Genomic DNA, 18,975 nt, shown 5'->3' on the forward strand with positions numbered 1-18,975 from the left:
AACTACAGTCATTAAAATAGTATGGTACTGGCACAGAACCAGAAATACAGATCAATGGCACAGGATAGGACGCCCAGAGACAAACCCATGCACTTACGGCCAATGATAAATGATAAAGGAGGCAAGAATATACAATGGAGAAAAGAATTTCTTTAATAAGTGGTGCTGGAAAAATTGTTCAGCTACGTATAAAAGAATGAAATTAGAACATTCTCTAAAAGTACACACAAAAATAAACTCAAAATGGATTACAGACCTAAATGTAAGACCAGACACTATAAAACTCCTAGAGGGAAACAAAGGCAGAACACTCTGACATAAATTGCTGAATTACTTTTTTGGATCCATCTCCTAGAGTAATGGAAATAAAAACAAACTGGACCTAATTAAACTTTAAAGCTTTTGCACAGCAGAGGAAATCATAAATAAATCAAAAAGGCAACCTACAGAATGGGAGAAAATATCTGCAAATGATGTAACTGACAAGGAATTAATCTCCAAAACATACAAACCACTCACACAGCTCAATATCAAAAAAAAGAAAGAAAAGAAAAAACCCAATCCAAAACTAGGCAGAAGATTTAAATAGACATTTCTCCAAAGAAGACATCAGTTCAGTTCACTCGCTCAGTCGTGTCCCGGCTCTTTGCGACCCCATGAACCACAGCACGCCAGGCCTCCCTGTCCATCACCAACTCCCAGAGTCCACCCAAACCCATGTCATTGAGTCAGTCATGCCATCCAACTATCTCATCCTCTGTCATCCCCTTCTCATCCTGCCCTCAATCTTTCCCAGCATCAGGGTCTTTTCAAATGAGTCAGCTCTTCACATCAGTAGCCAAACTATTGGAGTTTCAGCTTCAGCATCAGCCCTTCCAATGAATATTCAGGACTGATCTCCTTTAGGATGGACTGGTTGGATCTCCTTGCAAAGGGACTCTCAAGAGTCTTCTCCAACACCACAGTTCAAAAGCATCAATTCTTCAGTGCTCAGCTTTCTTTATAGTCCAACTCTCACATCCATACGTGACCACTGGAAAAGCCATAGCCGTGACTAGATGGACCTTTGCTGACAAATGTCTCTGCTTTTCAGTATGCTGTCTAGGTTGGTCATAACTTTCCTTCCAAGGAGTAAGCGTCTTAATTTCATGGCTGCAGTCACCATCTGCAGTGATTTGGGAGCCCAGAAAAATAAAGTCAGCCACTATTTCCACTGTTTCCCCATCTATTTGCCATGAAGTGATGGGACCGGATGCCATGATCTTCGTTTTCTGAATGTTGAACTTAAAGCCAACTTCTTCACTCTCCTCTTTCACTTTCATCAAGAGGCTTTTTAGTTCCTCTTCACTTTCTGCCATAAGGATGGTGTCATCTGCATATCTGAGGTTATTGATATTTCTCCCGGCAATCTTGATTCCAGCTTCTGTTTCTTCCAGTCCATTGTTTCTCATGATGTAGTCTGCATATAAGTTAAATAAGCAGGGTGACAATATACAGCCTTGACGCACTCTTTTTCCTATTTCGAACCAGTCTGTTGTTCCATGTCCAGTTCTAACTGTTGCTTCCTGACCTGCATACAGATTTCTCAAGAGGCAGGTCAGGTGGTCTGGTATTCCCATCTCTCTCAGAATTTTCCACAGTTTACTGTGATCCACACAGTCAAAGGCTTTGGCATAGTCAGTAAAGCATAAGTAGAGGTTTTTCTGGAGCTCTTGCTTTTTCCATGATCCAGCAGATGTTGGCAATTTGATCTCTGGTTCCTCTGCCTTTTTCTAAAACCAGCTTGAACATCAGGAAGTTCATGGTTCATGTATTGCTGAAGTCTGGCTTGGAGAATTTTGAGCATTATTTTACTAGCATGTGAGATGAGTGCAATTGTGCGGTAGTTTGAGCATTCTTTGGCATTGCCTTTCTTTGGGATTGGAATGAAAACTGACCCTTTCCAGTCCTGTGGCCACTGCTGAGTTTTCCAAATTTGTTGGCATATTGAGTGGAGCACTTTCACAGCATCATCTTTCAGGATTTGAGACAGCTCAACTGGAATTCCATCACCTCCACTAGCTCTGTTCGTAGTGATGCTTTCTAAGGCCCACTTGACTTCACATTCCAAGATGTCTGGCTCTAGAGGAGTGATCACACCATGGTGATTATCTGGGTCATGAAGATCTTTTTGGTACAGTTCTGTGTATTCTTGCCACCTCTTAATATCTTCTGCTTCTGTTAGGTACATACCATTTCTGTCCTTTATCGAGCCCATCTTTGCATGAAATGTTCCCTTGGTATCTCTAATTTTCTTGAAGAGATCTCTAGTCTTTCCCATTCTGTTGTTTTCCTCTATTTCTTTGCATTGATCGCTGAAGAAGGCTTTCTTATCTCTTCTTGCTATTCTTTGGAACTCTGCATTCGGATGCTTATATCTTTCCTTTTCTCCTTTGCTTTTCACTTCTCTTCTTTTCACAGCTATTTGTAAGGCCTCCCCAGACAGCCATTTTGCTTTTTTGCATTTCTTTTCCATGGGGATGATCTTGATCCCTGTCTCCTGTACAATGTCACGAACCTCATTCCATAGTTTATCAGGCACTCTATCAGATCTAGGCCCTTAAAGCTATTTCTCACTTCCACTGTATAATCATAAGGGATTTGACTTAGGTCATACCTGAATGGTCTAGCGGTTTTCCCTACTTTCTTCAATTTAAGTCTGAATTTGGTAATAAGGAGTTCATGATCTGAGCCACAGTCAGCTCCTGGTCTTGTTTTTGCTGACTGTATAGAGCTTCTCCATCTTTGGCTGCAAAGAATATAATCAATCTGATTTTGGTGTTGACCATCTGGTGATGTCCATGTGTGGAGTCTTCTCTTGTGTTGGAAGAGGGTGTTTGCTATGACCAGTGCATTTTCTTGGCAAAACTCGATTAGTCTTTGCCCTGCTTCATTCCACATTGCAAGGCCAAATTTACCTGTTACTCCAGGTGTTTCTTGACTTCCTACTTTTGCATTCCAATCCCCTATAATGAAAAGGACATCTTTTTTGGGTGTTCTAAGAGGTCTTGTAGGTCTTCATAGAACCGTTCAACTTCATCTTCTTCAGCGTTACTGGTTGGGGCATAGACTTGGATTACCGTGATATTGAATGGTTTGCCTTGGAGATGAACAAAGATCATTCTGTCGTTTTTGAGACTGCATCCAAGTACTGCATTTCAGACTCTTGTTGACCATGATGGCTACTCCCTTTCTTCTGAGGGATTCCTGCCCGCAGTAGTAAATATAATGGTCATCTGAGTTAAATTCACCCATTCCAGTCCATTTTAGTTTGCTGATTCCTAGAATGTCGACATTCACTCTTGCCATCTCCTGTTTGACCCCTCCAGTTTGCCTTGATTCATGGACCTGACATTCCAGCTTCCTATGCAATATTGCTCTTTACAGCATCAGACCTTGCTTTTATCACCAGTCACATCCACAGCTGGGTATTGTTTTTGCTTTGGCTCCATCCCTTCATTCTTTCTGGAGTTATTTCTCCACTGATCTTCAGTAGCATATTGGGCACCTACTGACCTGGGGAGTTCCTCTTTCAGTATCCTATTATTTTGCCTTTTCATACTGTTCATGGGTTCTCAAGGCAAGAATACTGAAGTGGTTTGCCATTCCCTTCTCCAGTGGACCACATTCTGTGAGACCTCTCCACCATGACCCGCCCTTCTTGGGTTACCCCACGGGCATGGCTTGGTTTCATTGAGTTAGACGAGGCTGTGGTCCTAGTGTGATTAGATTGACTAGTTTTCTGTGGTATGGTTTCAGTAGCTCCTCTTCACTCTCTGCCATAAGGGTGGTGTCATCTGCATATCTGCATATATTTTCTGGGCAATCTTGATTCCAGCTTGTGCTTCTTCCAGCCTAGCATTTCTCATGATGTACTCTGCATATAAGTTAAATAATCAGGGTGACAATATACAGCCTTGGCATACACATGGTCAAAAAGCATATTAAAAAAATGTTCAACATCACTGACTATTGTTGTTCAGTTGCTCAGTCATGTCCAACTCTTTGGGACCCCATGGATAGCACACCAGGCTTCCCTGTCCTTCACTATCTCCTGGAGTTTGCTCAGACTCATATCCATTGAATCAGTGATACCATCCAGCCATCTTGTCTTCTGTCATCCCCTTCTCCTCCTGTCTTCAATCTTTCCCAGCATCAGGGTCTTTTCAGTGAGTCAGCTCTTCACATCAGGTGGCCAAAGTATTGGAGTTTCAGTTTCAGTATCAGTCCTTGCAGTGAATATTCAGGGTTGATTTCCTTTAGGATGGACTGGTTTGATCTCCTTGTAGTCCAAGGGACTCTCAAGAGTTCTCCAAAACCACAGTTTGAAAGCACTAATTCTTCAGCATTCAGCCTTCTTTATGGTCCAACTCTCACATCTATTCATGACTGCTGGAAAAACCATAACTTTGACTTTACAGATCTTTGTTGGCAAAGTGATGTCTCTACTTTTTAATATGCTGTCTAGGTTTGTCATAACTTTTCTTCCAAGGAACAAGCATCTTTTAATTTCATTGCTGCAGTCACCATCCACAGTGATTCTGGAGTCCAAGAAAATAAAACCTGTCACTGTTTCCATTTTTTCCCTATTTGCCATGAAGTGATGGGATCAGATGCCATGCATTACAACATTTTTTGAATGTTGAATTTTAAGCCAGCTTTTTCACTCTCCTCTTTCACCCTCTTCAAGAGGCTCTTTAGTTTCTCTTCACTTTCTGCCATTAGAAAGGGCTGGTTCCAGTAATTCTTTTAAAATCCATTTTGAGTTTATTTTTGTGTATCTTGTTAGGGAGTGTTCTAATTTCATTCTTTTACCCGTAGCTGTCTGGTTTTCCCAGCACCGCTTATTGACGAGATTGTCTTTTCTCCATTGTATATCCTTGCCACTTTTGTCATAGATTCATTGATCATGTTTGTGTGGGTTTATCTCTGGGCTTTCTACCCTATTCCGTGATCTGTATTTCTCTTTTTCTGTCAGTACCATGCTATTTTGATGACTGTAGCTTTGTAGTATAGTCTGAAGTCAAGGAGCCTTATTCCTCCAGCTGTGTTTTTCTTTCTCAAGATTGCATCTATTTGGGGCCTTTTGTATACTAATTCTCTTCTGTAAAGCTTGCTTTGAAGATTGTGCAGGCCACTACCCTAAAACAGCTCCAGCAAGGACATTATGTGGGCAGCCAAAGGGGTGGATGGTAGCAGAAATTGGATGCCTCTCACATATCGTCTTGACTCCCCTGAGTCCACAATTAGACGTAGCAGTGTCAGCAGTACCTGATACCTTCTCAACTTGAGCATTGGTTTCTCTCCTCTCCTGTCTGAGGGCTTCTCCTGGCACCCCAGGGACTTACTTGGTTGCCAGATAGCAGTAGTCTTGGGGAGTCAACGCCCCTGAGGGCAACTCTAAAGCAATGGGAAATGAGGAATGAAGGTTAGTCCCTGGGAGGGATGATCTCAAGGGGTGTTTCCATGGTTTTCCAGAGGATCCCCCAATGGGATGCAGCCTGGTAACCTACAGCAGTATCCTGCCCATCAACCTAGACTTTACTGACCTCTCTCCCTTTCCTGTCTCCCATCCCTACACGTACTTCCTAGGATCACCTCCCAGTACCCAAGACCCTCCTTGTCTCAGGATCTGCTTTGGTGTGAACCCAAACAAGACAAAGCTAGTCTTACAGACAAGCAAAAATTTAGGTGCAAAACTCCTAAACAAAGATTATCAAAATGGATTCATTATATATATGATTAAATATATTTAATATATAATAAAAATAAAGAAGGCAGAGTGCCAACGAATTGATGCTTTCTAACTATGGTGTTAAGCTTGTCACTTGAGGATGCTGAAGGGACACTGCAGAAGGAAGAGGTCTCCTGGGTCTGGTGGATTTTGTCCTTCCTTTCCTTCCTCCCCATCCTCTTCCTCCTACTCAGCAGCTGTGACCACCACTGTAGAGGATCGTCATTGCTGCTCTTCCCCAGAGAATACTTTTGTGAGTCCCTGGGACAGCAAAGAGGTCAAGCTGGTCAATCCTAAAGGAAATCAACCTTGGATATTCATTGGAAGGACTGATGCTGAAGCTCCAGTACTTTGGCCACCTGATGGAAAGAGCCAGCTCACTGGAAAAGACCCTGATGCTGGGAAAGATTGAAGGCAGGAGGAGAGGGGGGACGACAGAGGATGAGATGGTTAGATAGCATCATTGACTCCATGGACATGAGTTTGAGCAAACTCTGGGAGATAGTGAAGAACAGGGCAACCTGGCATGTTGCAGTTCATGGGGTCACAAAGAGTCAGACATGACTTAGCAACTCAACAACAAAAATTATACTACATCACAACCAAAGTGGTTTACTCTAGAAATGAACCAGAAAGAACCAATCATTGCAGTTTACTACAGCAAATGAAGAGAAAAATAAAGGGATCATCTCAAAAGACGGAAAAAGAAGATTGATGAAATTCAATAATAATGATTTAAAAAAAAAAAAAATAACCTCTCATCAATCTTGGAAAAGGAACAGTTAACTTCCTAATTTAATAAAATATATCTAAAAAAATTCTTACGACAAATATTATGCTTAATGAGAACTCTACTGAGAGACTTGCTATTAGCACTTCTACTCAATATTGTACTATAGGTCCTGGCCATTGCAATAAGGCAAGAAAGAGACAGGTATAAAAACTGGAAAAAAATAGGCACCGTATTCTCAGTCAATATGACTGGGCATGAAAAAAGTATGAAAGAACCCACTGGTAAATTTTTGGAATTAAGTGAGATTAGCAAGGTTTCTGGATACAAAAAGAACCCTCAAAAAAATGATAGAAATGTTTATGACAGTTCTAGTCATAATATTCTAGAGCCTGGAAACAACACAAATGCCCATCAATAGGTAAATATATTTTAAAAATGTAGACTATCCACACAAAGGTATATTACACAGCAGTAAAAAAGGAGCAGGGCCATGACGCATGTGTGCCGCTTTACTGAGTGCTCAACGCTCAGCTCCAGGCACCCTTCAGTGCTACCTCGGCTCGAGTGGGCTCCCTCCTTCAGCGTCTCTCCTTTGCAATGAGCACGATGCTCAGCTTGTCAATAGAAGGCGCTGGAAGGACACTGCAGAAGGAAGGGGTTTCCTGGGTCTGCTGGACTTTGTCCCTCCTTTCCGCCTTACGTGTCTCCTCCTCCTCAGTAGCTGTGACCACAACTACACAGGATTGTCACTGATGCTCTGCCCCAGGCTTTGCTAAGTGTCTCCAACCGTGAGGGCAGCTGGCCTGTGGGTCCCAGATTTGATCAGCCTGGTAGGGTGACCAGCTCATGCCAGTTTGTCCAAGACTGGCCCGGTTTTAACATTGAAAGTCCCTCAACGCCTTCAGACCTGTGGATACTGGGACACTGATTCACCCTGCAAACCACGCTCCTCAAACCCGAACTAAAGAGCTTTTAAGCAGAAGGGAGAAGCCCGGGACTCCAAGGGCATCTCTGCAGTCACCAGGAAGGACCCCATCCTTGCCAGGATTGCAGCCAGCCGACAGCCATGGCTAACGCCATCCTTGGCTGTGCTTCCACACTCAGCTTCTGTTACCGTCTCCTCCTTTCCCTGTCTTCTCCTTCAAACAAGCCAGGGAAGTCAGGGGTGAGAGGGAGGCGATGACGCTGACACTGTTAGCGGGGATGGTCCTCTAGCTGTGACTCTGACAAGAGACCATCACGTCTGCCACCCAGGTCTGCTCACTGGGGACACGGACCAGTGTTGGAAGAGTGGGGCGATCGTTCAAGACAGGTGCCTCCAAGAGTCTCTCGGGATTTCAGGGGAGGCTGGGTGTCGGGGGGCTCAATCCAGCCCCAGGTCTGAGTCCTTGAGTCTCTGATTCTCTCAGCTCTGCCCTTCTTTGCATTTCAGCTTCCTTGTCAGGCCGGTAGCAAGATATGTGCCGGCTAACTGGAGGAATGTTTTCAAGGTGGTGCCCACGCCTGGCTGCACCCAAGGAGGCAAGCGTCTTTTGAGTGGCCGGAGGTGGGCTCTGAGGAGCTCCAAGTTGCGTGAACACTTCAGGGGATGCTTACGCACTTGTGAACTCACCTGCAACCTCTCATGGTGCTCCTCCACACGAGCGTGCACACACCACAGCTTCACTCTACCAAGTGACCCGATCACTTCCAAAGCTGGTAGCTTCCCCGGCCCCACTGGCAGTCTGCATGCGTTCCCATTGCTCCACATTCTTTCAACACCAGGAGCTGCCAAGCTGTTAAATTATTGCCAATCTGGGAGCATGTGGCACTATCCCAGTACAGTGTGCACGGCCCCGGCTACTAAAAAGGTAGGGTTTTTTAAATATATCCAGTCGGCTGGTCATGTTTTCTTCTGTAAAATGCCCAATTATGCCTCGTTCACACTTCTCAGTCACATGTTCGTGTGTCCTGCCATTTAGGCCTATCCCAAATGCATTCAGCTTTTTAATTAACATATAACATATATAACGAAGTGTATGGCTTAAGATTTGGGCATTACTTCTATCAGACATGAAAACTTGACGGTGTCCAAAAGGTTCCTGGCACCAGCCCCCTCCTCCAGCAATGATCCGCTCAGAGTGAGTGAGTGAACTCACTCAGTCGTGTCCGACTCTTTGTGACCCCATGGACAGTAGCTTACCAGGCTCCCCTGTCCATAGGATTTTCCAGGCAAGAGTACTGGAGTGGGTTGCCATTTCCTTCTCCAGGAGATCTTCCCAACCCAGGGATTGAACCCAGGTCTCCCACATTGTAGGCAGACGCTTTACCATCTGAGCCACCAGGGAAGATTTCTGTTAGCAGGGATTCATTTTTATCTGTTCATGAACTTCATCCACATCAAGTCGTAACATCGAGTCTTCCGGGTCTGCTTGTGAGATTCACTTGCACTGGGGCCTTTATCAGGGGTTTGTTCTATTGTCATAGATCATCTACCTGTGTAATACGCCACAACTGATAGACAGTATTGTTTCCAGGTTAGGGTTAATATGAACACAACTGCTGTTAACAAGTTTGTATACAGACTCACACATTTCTCTTGGCACTACTAGGAGAGGAATGCCAGGTGGAGGGGTAGACATCTGCTTCACGGTCTTCTGAAAGGTTAAACCAATGCTCCCGCCCCCCAGTACTGCAGGGAGGGGAGTTCCAGTGTCTCCGTCCTGGTGCCAACACTGTGATGACAGTTTCATTAAAAACTGGCGGGGGGGGGGGGCGGTAGCGTGCAGGCAGCTCTCACTGAGACCCTCATCTGCATTTAATCCACTTTAAATGAATGAATTCTTGCTTTAAATGAACAACTTCTATGATATGGGAATTAGATCTCAATGAAGTTGATGTAGCTGGAAAGTTTACGTTGCTGCGTCTTCTCCATCACACACCACAACCTCCAAGCTCGGGTGGCTTTGCAGAGAGCATATAACATTATCACTGCAAAGGAGACCCCAACTCGGGCACACCTGTGGTTCAGCCTCCCCGTGGATCCGAGGCGGCAGGTTCAATGCACCGGGCCTGTGAGCTGGTCCCTGCTTGTTCTTCCTCTCCACCTGGAGATCAATGGAGGGTCCCACTGTTTCTGAAGTATGACTCAGTTAGTGCTCTGTTGGCTATTTACACGTAAATTACACGATAGTGTCATCCTGTCTGGGTAAGAAAGATTTGCAAAGGCAATGAGCTTGACAGGAAACACTGGACTTCACCACATGGGCATCACTAAAAACCAGTCTACGGTTGAGCAGAAGTGACCGCTGAGAACCAAGCTCAGCCCTCTTGCCCTGGGGAAGGAATGACCACATTGGTGGCTCAGTAACTTATTTGATGGCCTTGAATGGCTGGTGAGGGAAGAAAAATCAGGAAAGTGTTTTGCCGAAGAAAGGTGCCTGGCTTATGTGATGACGTGGGTGAACTCCGAGGACATTATGCTCGGTGAAATCAACCCGCCACAGAGAACAAGCACTGCGTGATTTCACGTACATGCAGGATCTGAGATAGTCAAGCTCACAGAAGCAGGGAGCAGGCCTGGGACTGCCAGGGGCTGGGGGAGGGGAGTGGGGTGCTGCTGTTCCCCAGGTACAGAGCTTTAGTTTCCCGAGAGGAATAAAAATTCTAGAGAGTCACTCACAACAATAAGCCTAGAGTCAACACTGTACTGGATGCTGAAAAATTTAGGGGAGTAGATCTGTTAAGTGTTCTTACCACAGTTTTTTAAAAAAAGCAGGTTACAGGGCAATATATACAATACTGTCCCATTGGTGTATTTATACCACTTATCTGTCCACCTGTCCATCCATTCACCTGTCCATCCATCCATCCATCCATCCATCCATCCGCTTCAGACTTTCAAATACAGTTATCTCCAGCGAATGACACCTAAAGATTTTATTGTGGAGAGCATGAGCTTCTGATGTACTGCTTGGCTTTTTTTAATAAGTAACATTTTAATAATAAAAATAATCGTTTCAATTTTTTAATGGCAGCATTTCCATGATCAACTCAGAGTCACTTTTTCCTGTGCCTTCAAACTCTCATGTGCCTCAGAAGTCAGCTCCCAAGCCACCGTCACCTCCCCTAGGGGGTCTCCTGTGAGTCCTGACTACATTTAAATTCCCTGCCACCTGCTGCCTGGCCCTGGACACTCTATGCACTGTGCCCAGGAACCTTATCTGATCCCCTATGGAAAAAAGAGCTGGCTGGGAGGGTGCAGGGCTGTTTCAGGGGACCTAGGGGCAGAGATGGATCTTAGGAACTATCAGAAATTAGGTGGTGTCTTTTTCTCTCTCGTTTCTGTCATTTTTTTGGTAAAATGTAAGCCTCAACCCACTCCAGCATTGTCATCTGGAGAATCCCATGGACAGAAGAACCTGGTGGGCTATAGTCCATTGGGTTGCCAAGTGTAGGACACGACAGAATCAACTTAGCAAGCACACGCACACACAAAGCCTCAGCGGGGCTTCCCAGTTGCCACTAACGGTAAAAAATCCGCCTGCAAATGCAGGAGACATAAAAGACACAGGTTTGATCCCCAGGCCAGGAAGATCCCCTGGAGATGAGCCTGGCAACCCACTCCAGTACTCTTGCCTGGGAAATCCCATGGATAGAAGAGCCTGGCAGATTACAGTCCATGGGGTCACCCAGAGACATGACCGAAGAAGCGACTTAGCATGCGTGCACAGAAGACTCATTAGGACAGGGATTTTGGTGTTTTTTCCCATCTGCTCTATGCCCAGTGCCAGGCACACAGTAGGCACTCAACAAGAACCTGTGGAATGAATGGGGCAGGCACGTGTCTGCCTCTCTCTCGGTTCCTCCAGATGAACTTGCATTGCTCTGCTGTGCTGCGCGTGGGCCAGACAGACTCCAGCATCCTCTCCTTTCCCCAAGCCGCAGGAAGACAGGGACCCAGGCCCTCGCTTCTCTTCCCAGATTCCTGGGAGAGAGAAGCTGATTGGCCGGCTCAGAGGAAGCGCAGGTATACAGACGCCTGGCCTCAGCAGCGGCAACCAGGTCCAGGTCCCACAGGAGACACACCTGCGGGGTGGGGACGAGCAGACACCCCAAAGGAGCCTCTAGAGCGTCTGGATTGCCCAGTGCTGAGGCGAGCAGGGAAGGGAGGGGCTGGACAAACAGACCGGGGCCAGGGGGTCGGGTGTAAGAGAGAGGCGGGAGAGCTTGTAGTGCCAACAGGATAAGAGGCTGGAGGTGAACGAGGGGACTGCTTTAATGACGACAAAGGCACGACTGTTCTCTTGCAAGTTGACCTTAACCAGACCTCAGAGGTTAACTTCAAGCACAGCTCCTCATCTGGGAATTAACAGGACATTTGCCCTCCAGCCACAGGACTGGGCCTCTCCTGGGCCGGAAAGCCCCCAGATCAGCATCACTGCGGCTGGGACCGGATGCTAATGTTCTCCAGCTGGCTAGGGGGAAGGGCGCGGAGGACGAATGTCATTTGCTTGTCGCTTCGGTGGGAGCGAGCTACAGGAGCCAACCCCAGCAGCGCACACCCGAGGGGCGCGCCGGGGATCGCGCGCCCCGGCGCATCTCAATGAAGCCCGCGCCTTCCGGCTCTGCCGCGGCGCCGGAACCCAACCAAGGCCCTGCGGCATCCGGGACGCTGGGGCCTTTGGGAGGCGGCGGGGAGGAGCGCCGGGCGACGTTCATCCACCTGGGTTGGGGGAAGAAGGCAGGGGCCCCGCGAGCCCAGATGCCTTCAGCAACCCCGATGAGGACTGAGGCCAAAGCACCGGCCTGCTGGTCATCTCCTGGAGTCCTGGGAGCAGCAAGTGACCCAGGTCCCGACCCAGGTGCCACTTAGCACATGCAGTCGTCCACAAGTTATTGGACTCCTCTGAGCGCCAGTTTCCTCATCTAGGGATAAAAAAAGAAAAACAGCCCTGACCTCAAGGGGAGCTGTGAGAACCCCAGTGAGAAGAACCGCATTTGTGGCGCGTATACTATGTGCCACGCCCTATTTTAGCCTTGGTGTATGTATTCATCATTCCATCCCACAGTACGTGCCTAGTATTGCCTAGGAGGCAGCGACCTTTCTCATTTTACAAGGGTCCAGAGAGGTGAAGTAGCTCGCCCCAGGCCACACAGCAGCATGGGGACCCAGGCCGCTGGGGTCCACAGTCCAGGCTCTTGGCGGGGACAGCTGCTCTATGGGGGCGGGGCAGGCGGAGAGAGAGGAGGCTGTGCACAGAGCAGTAGCGCTGCCTGAGCAGAACAAGTGTTTGTGATGTCCTGAGCTAAGGATCTGCATCGGGAGGGGGTTCCATTGGAGAGTAAACAGGCTGCAGTCTCTGGTGCCCGGGACCACACGCAGCAGGGCAGGCAGAGTAAGGGGAGTGGCTCCTGGCTAGGCAGGTGCTGGCCACCTTCCCGGTCTTCTGTCTCCTGCAATGGGGGGTGCTGGGTACACCTGGGCAGTTTCAGCACAGCAGCCTGGCCCTATGGTCTGGACCCGAGACCTCTCCTGGGGACTCTGGGGCCTGAGGAGGCTCCACGGGCAGGATCCCAGGGTCAGGGGGCTTCGGGGGAAGATGCCCTGTTCCCTGTGGGGTGGGGAAGGGGAGGGGCAGGGGCAGGGGAAGGCCTGATGGAGTGTCAGGAGGTGGCACCCAGTGCCTGGGCAGGATGGAGAGAGAGTCGGGGGTGGGGCCACTAGGCACGGGGGAAGTGCTGTGGCCAGATGCTGCCTCTAGAGAGGGGGCCTAGTCCTGGGAGGTCTGGCCAAGGCCTGAGGGGTTCACCCTGCCGTGACCCAGGCAGAGGCCGGAGGGCAGGCCCAGAAGTCTGGCTCCATGGGCCCCAGCTGCTGGCTGCCAACGGTCACAACGGCCATTGCTAGGGTCAGATCTTTGCTGGGGGGACTCTGGGCTGCCCTAGGCTGGAAGGGGCTTTGGCCATTAGACCCGGAGTCCCTGACCACTCAGAACCCAGAAGCTCGAGTCCTTGTCTTGGACCCTGGCTGGCCAGGCCCCCTGAGGCCTGCAGGCGGAGAGCACCGGAGCGCTGGGTTCAGGTGTAGCCATGGATCCGAGAGACCTTGGGCAAGTCCCTCACCCTCTGCAGCTTCAGTGGGAATCATCCAAGTACCTTTCTAGCAAGATAAGATAATAATAATAATCAGGGGCGGGGGAAGCTCGTGGAAGAGGACCAAGAGCTCTGTCACCCTGAGATGTTACTGTTCTGTCCCCCCAGGGTCCCTCTTCTGTGCTGTGGGCCCTGCGGGACCCAGAGGGGCTATCTCAATGGGAGCTGAAGGCAGGCCTTCCAAGAGCTTCCAGAGTCTTAGAAGCAGCCGCATGTGTCTGGAACTGCACTGACCCTGCAGTCCCTCGCCACATGCAGCCGTTCATACTTAAATTAGAGAAGCTCAAGGACAATTGTAAAAGACAGCTCCTCGGTGGCAATGGCCACGTTCCCTGTGCTCGACAGTCCCCTGGAGCTCAGGGCCGCTGTGTTGGCTGCACGTCGGTCATTCCAGAGAGTTCTACTGGGCAGGCTGCTCTGGAGACAGTGGCTTCGGTAAAACTGTATTCGCAGAGAGCGTAGCGTGTGTGAAAGCTTTCCCTGTGCCATCGCGTTTCATCCCAAGGCAGCCCTGTGAGGCAGGGACTATTGTTACCCATTTCGGCTGCAAGAAACAGAATCCAGCGACAACCCCAGGGTGCACAGGGCATGGCTGCTGGAGCCACACTGCATCCCAGGTCTGACCCAGCCCTCCACCGTCAACCTGACTGCCTCCCGGGGCTGCGCCCAGCCTGCGTTCCCAGACCCTGAAACAAGGCCAGCTTTTGGCCACCTCCAGGACCCACGAGACTGCACCCAGCACTTTATTGGCTTGGCTGATCTTCCAGAGGGTTGGGGGTGAGGGGCTAACTCCGTCTTCCTGAGGGATGCTCCCAGCTCAGAACCTGTCAGGGGACTTTCTTGGGTAGGAGATTAATGATCCCACTCTCAATGTATTCGAAGACTGTGTACGGGTCCTGGTCCCCGTTGAGGGTGATGGCGTCCCTGTAGAACTGCTCCAGCTCGGCAGAATTCCTGTAGAACAGATCCATCTTGAGCTTGATCTGCTCTTCCGAATCCTTGGGATTCTGCAGGAGACGGGCCTGGACTTCCATGGTCGGAGGGGGCTTGTACATGAGGTGGTACCTGTGAGAGGCGGGGAAGCTGGTGAGCCCTGGTCCAGCTCAGAGGACCCCTCCCCAGGAGAGAGGCTGGACCCCACGACCACCAGCAGCAGACATTTACTCTGCACCAGCCACTGGCTAGGCTGAGAGCCGCAGAGAAACCCGCAGCATGGCCCCTTCTCAGGAGAGAAGGCCGCAGATCAGTAATAGGACAGAATATAGTAAAATACTAAGGGCCAAATTCCTTTTGTTCATTCCTTCCTTTCTCCTTTCCTTTCTTCCTTCCAAACAATACTAGGTACCTGCCATGTACGCCTAGCACACCCTTGCTACTGGCAACCCAATGGCAGGTGAGACGTCGACTCTGTGTTCATGGAGCTCACAGTCAAATAGGGGATGGGACATAATAACACCAGGCACGAGTGGAGACACGAGGAAGTGCCCTGGTCCCTGGGGGAGAGACCCCCGGCAGCACGAAGGCCATTTCACTTGAGCGGATCAGTGAGAGGACGTCCCCCAGCGCACGGTGACGGGAAAATCCTGGTGCTTCCTTCCCGCCCCTCCTCCTCTGTCCTGAGAAACGCAGTCTAGTTACCAAGAAACAGGGCCCTGGTTGCTAGGAAGATGGGGGCTTCAACCTTCAATCGCGGGGACTGTAGACTGTGTTTCACCACCAACACAGCAATTGGACTTGGTCAGATACAAGGACTTAGCTTGCAGGATTTAGCCCCTATAGCCATGGGAGGGCTCAGAGGTGACGCTGTTCCCAAGGGGACGCATCTGTTCAGCAGCCACGTCAGGGATGCACCTCGGTGACATGCTGGGGTCAGAGCCAAGCCCAGGTCAGAGCAGGTGAGCAGTTTAACAGCTGTTGTACAGTCTGGACATTCATTTTCTTGCTACTCTTCCAGGAAAAGAGGGTCAGCAGACAGAGTGGAGGAGCTGGCTGGGTGAACCCCCTTTCTAGAATCTTCTGTCAGTTGTCCCCAGCAGGGTCCCTGGAGCAGCCCCGCCCTGGCACCCATCAGCTAGATGGAGAGAGGGGGGTCCCCTGTGGGGCGTGGCCTCTGGAGCCCTCAGAGGGCCGCCGCCCCCTGCAGGGCTGGCACAGACCTTTCTCCTGTGACCGGGTCAGTTCTTCTCAGGCTCAGCCGCTCGATGACAGAATCGAATGGCACATTCAGGAAAAACACCCTGCGGGGAGAAGAGGCACCATGTCTGCTGGAGGGAACCGCAGGCTGGACTCGAGGCCAGGGTGGGCTTCAGCCCCCCAGAGTGGGCAGAGCCTCAGTGGCCTTGACTCGGGGCTTGGGGCACCAGGCTCTGGCCGGTCACCAGGGAAAGATTCAGGTAGCTGCGGAAGCTCTCCACCTCCTGATTCAGGGACAGCTCCCAGCCGCCACTGCTCCCGGGGCAGCGGTTGGGGGAGACACTCCACGGGGGGGTGAGCTGTGGGGAATGAATGCCCCATTCTCGGGGGAGACCAGTGAGTTCCCTGGAATTACACAGATGCGGGTTAGAATCTCACCTCCACATGGACCTGCTGTGTGACCTCAGGCCACAAACACAACCTCCCTGAGACTCAGTTTCCTCACCTGCAAAAGTGTGTGAGTTGCTCAGTCATGTCCAACTCTTTGTGACCCCATGGAGTGTAGCCCTCCAGGCTCCTGTCCGTGGGGTTCTCCAGGCAAGAATGCTGGAGTAGGTTGCCATTTCCTTCTCCAGGGGATCTTTCCAAGCCAGGGATCAAACCCGGGTCTCCTGCATTGCGGGCGGATTCTTTACCATCTGAGCTAATAGTTGCTGGGCTTCCCTGATAGCTCAGTTGGTAAAGAATCCACCTGCAATGCAGGAGACCCGGGTTTGATCCCTGGGTTGGGAAGATGCCCTGGAGAAGGAAATGGCAACCCACTCCAGTGCTCTTGCCTGGAGAACTCCACAAACAGAGGAGCCTGGCAGGCTACAGTCCATGGGGCGGCAAAGAGTCAGACAAAACTGAGTGACTAACACTTCACATGTGTCCACCCCAACCTCCAAGGCATCCCTCCCCTCATCTCCCCCTGGTAACCATAAGACTGTTTCCTACATCTGTGATTCTGTTTCTGTTCTGTAAATAAGTTCATCTGTTCCACATTTTTAGATTCCACATATAAGCAGTATCATATGGTGTTTATCATCTGGAAGCCTTTCTTTATACGAAACCTGAGGACAGATGTTCTCGGTCAGGGCTGAGTTTGCCCTGAGATGTTGGACAATGTATAGGGATGTTTCTGGTTGTTACAGCAGGGGAGGGGGTGCAACTGGCACCCAGCAGGTGGAGGCCAGGGCTACAGCTCAGCATCTCACTGCCCGTAGGACAGGCCCCACCGCGAACAGCTACCCGGCCCCGGGGTCAGTCGCAAGACAAATGCGACAGGAGGGAGGCGTGCCTGCCGGGGGTGGGAGGCTGGGGGGAGGCCAACAGACCAAGTGCTCTGGCTCCTGCCCACAGGTCTAATCCAGGCCCTGCCTTCTAGGGTTAAACCATCTCAGGTTTTTTAATAAGTTCTGGAATTTTCTGTCGCTCACTTTACTGTTTATTCATTGCTGTATTTCATACATGCATTTATGGAGTGCCCGCTGTGTACTCAGAGCTTTCCCGCCTTCACTCTTGGGTGGGAGTCTTCAGGATGGATCCTCTGCCTTCCCTCAAGCTAGTAAACAAAAGAAGGCCCTCCCCCTCCCCCAGGAATTCACCAGATGTACTGATGGGGCTGCCAAGAGGCTGAGCTTTGGTGGGTCCAATAGGGCCCCAGTCCCCAGGGGCCCCAGACCAGCCTCTTGGGCCCAGGTGTCACCTCTCGGGCCAGATCAGCGATCAGCCCCTGACCAGGGTCCTGAGGCCTGGGGAGCATTCACAGGAAACGTGTGCCGGAAAGGAGGGTGGATGAGTGCACAGCGTCCCGTTGCTGTTTGGTCGCTCATCGTGTCCAACTCTTGTTTAAGCTCCAGGGACTGCAGCCCATCAGACTTCTCCATCCATGGGATTCTCCAGGCAAGAATACTGGAGTGGGTTGCCATTTCCTTCTCCAGGGCATCTTCCCAACTCAGGGACTGAACCCGGGTCTCCTGCACTGCAGGCAGACCCTTGACTATCTAAGCCACCAGGGAAGACCCACACCCCTCCCCAAAAGAAGTAAACCAAATGTGAGGCAAATACTCTCCGTTCAAGACTGGTGTCTCCCACCCCCTTTCTTCTCTTTCCCTTGTTTCGCCCATGCTGTTTGCTGAGGCTCACATCTGCCCAGTTGCCAAGGAGCCCCTTGCTGGTATCTGGTGAAAGCTGCAGCCACCACCACACCAAGCAAGCTCATCCCGGGGAGGGGGGACGGGAGGGGGGCGGTGTGGCAGCAGCCATGGAAATCTTCCCCGCACGTGTTCTCGACAAAGATCTCCATTCCCAGGATAACAGCCACCAAATAAAACACGTAAGACCAGGAGCGTCGGAACACAAGGCGCACAGGTGTTTTCGATGTGCTTTCATCCTTTACGCTCCAAACACGCTGCCCCCCTGCACCCCCAGAACTTGTGAGGCCCAACAGCAACACCGAAACGTGGCTGTCAGTGCGGCTGGGGGCTGACGGTGTAGCTCTGGATGCCGACACCAGTAGAAAGGAAGCTAGTTTGGAAATCTGTGATAATAGATGCTGCTTCATAAACAAACAGCCCCAACTGAAAGATTTTTAACCCAGCACATGAAGACCATTTGTCGTCATTCAAGAGAAAGGCTTGTGAAAGGCTGGCAAGATCAGAAGCGCGCAGACACCAAATTGGTACTTGAAACACATCGTTGGGAAAAGCGTTGCTGCGGAGGAGCTGGGCTTCCAGAGGCTGGAAGCTTCTGATTAGCCAGGCTCATGCACCCCGATGTCAGAGCCAGGTGGTGGGGAGAGGAGCGGGGAGTCCACGCAGCTCTGTGGAGGTACACGGCCCTGTGCAGGCCCCCACCTGCTGGTTTGGGGTGTTATGCTGCTCATTTACAGTAACAGCCAGGAAAGACAGAATGTGAAAGCAGAGAAGAGTCAGAGCAGGGTGCATTGGGCAGAGACACTCCTGGTCTACATGTCTGGGCTCACCAGGGGCGGGAGCGCCACCTGCCTCGGGGTTTGCAGAATTTCAGGGCTGCCTCAGGAGGGGGATGGAAGGCATGCGCCTCCATCCCTCGCTGCTCCAAGTGGGATCCCAGACCAGCAGCAGCAGCAGCAGCTGGGACTCAAGCCCCACGGCCCACCCACTGAACCGGAGACTAGCGT

General features: G+C 50.2%; 1 protein-coding gene across 3 annotated transcripts in view; it reads right to left on the minus strand.

Moving 5' to 3' along the window:
• Positions 1 to 14,199: 14,199 nt before the first annotated feature.
• The window catches only part of AK8 (adenylate kinase 8), a 134,623-nt gene continuing 129,847 nt past the window's right edge, over positions 14,200 to 18,975 (minus strand). For 2 of the 3 annotated variants that reach the window (XM_040225459.1, XM_040225458.1), the window contains 2 exons: positions 15,797 to 15,877; positions 14,200 to 14,705 (listed from right to left, as the gene is read on the minus strand). In XM_040225459.1, coding sequence (XP_040081393.1) covers positions 14,468 to 14,705; positions 15,797 to 15,877 — 319 coding nt within the window. In that variant the 3' untranslated portion in view covers positions 14,200 to 14,467. The remainder of the gene's footprint in view (positions 14,706 to 15,796; positions 15,878 to 18,975) is intronic. The other variant, XM_040225460.1, reaches the window with a different exon arrangement.

This window comes from Oryx dammah, unplaced genomic scaffold (genome assembly GCF_014754425.2).
Source record: "Oryx dammah isolate SB20612 unplaced genomic scaffold, SCBI_Odam_1.1 HiC_scaffold_25, whole genome shotgun sequence".
In the NCBI taxonomy this organism is placed as follows: Eukaryota; Metazoa; Chordata; class Mammalia; order Artiodactyla; family Bovidae; genus Oryx; species Oryx dammah.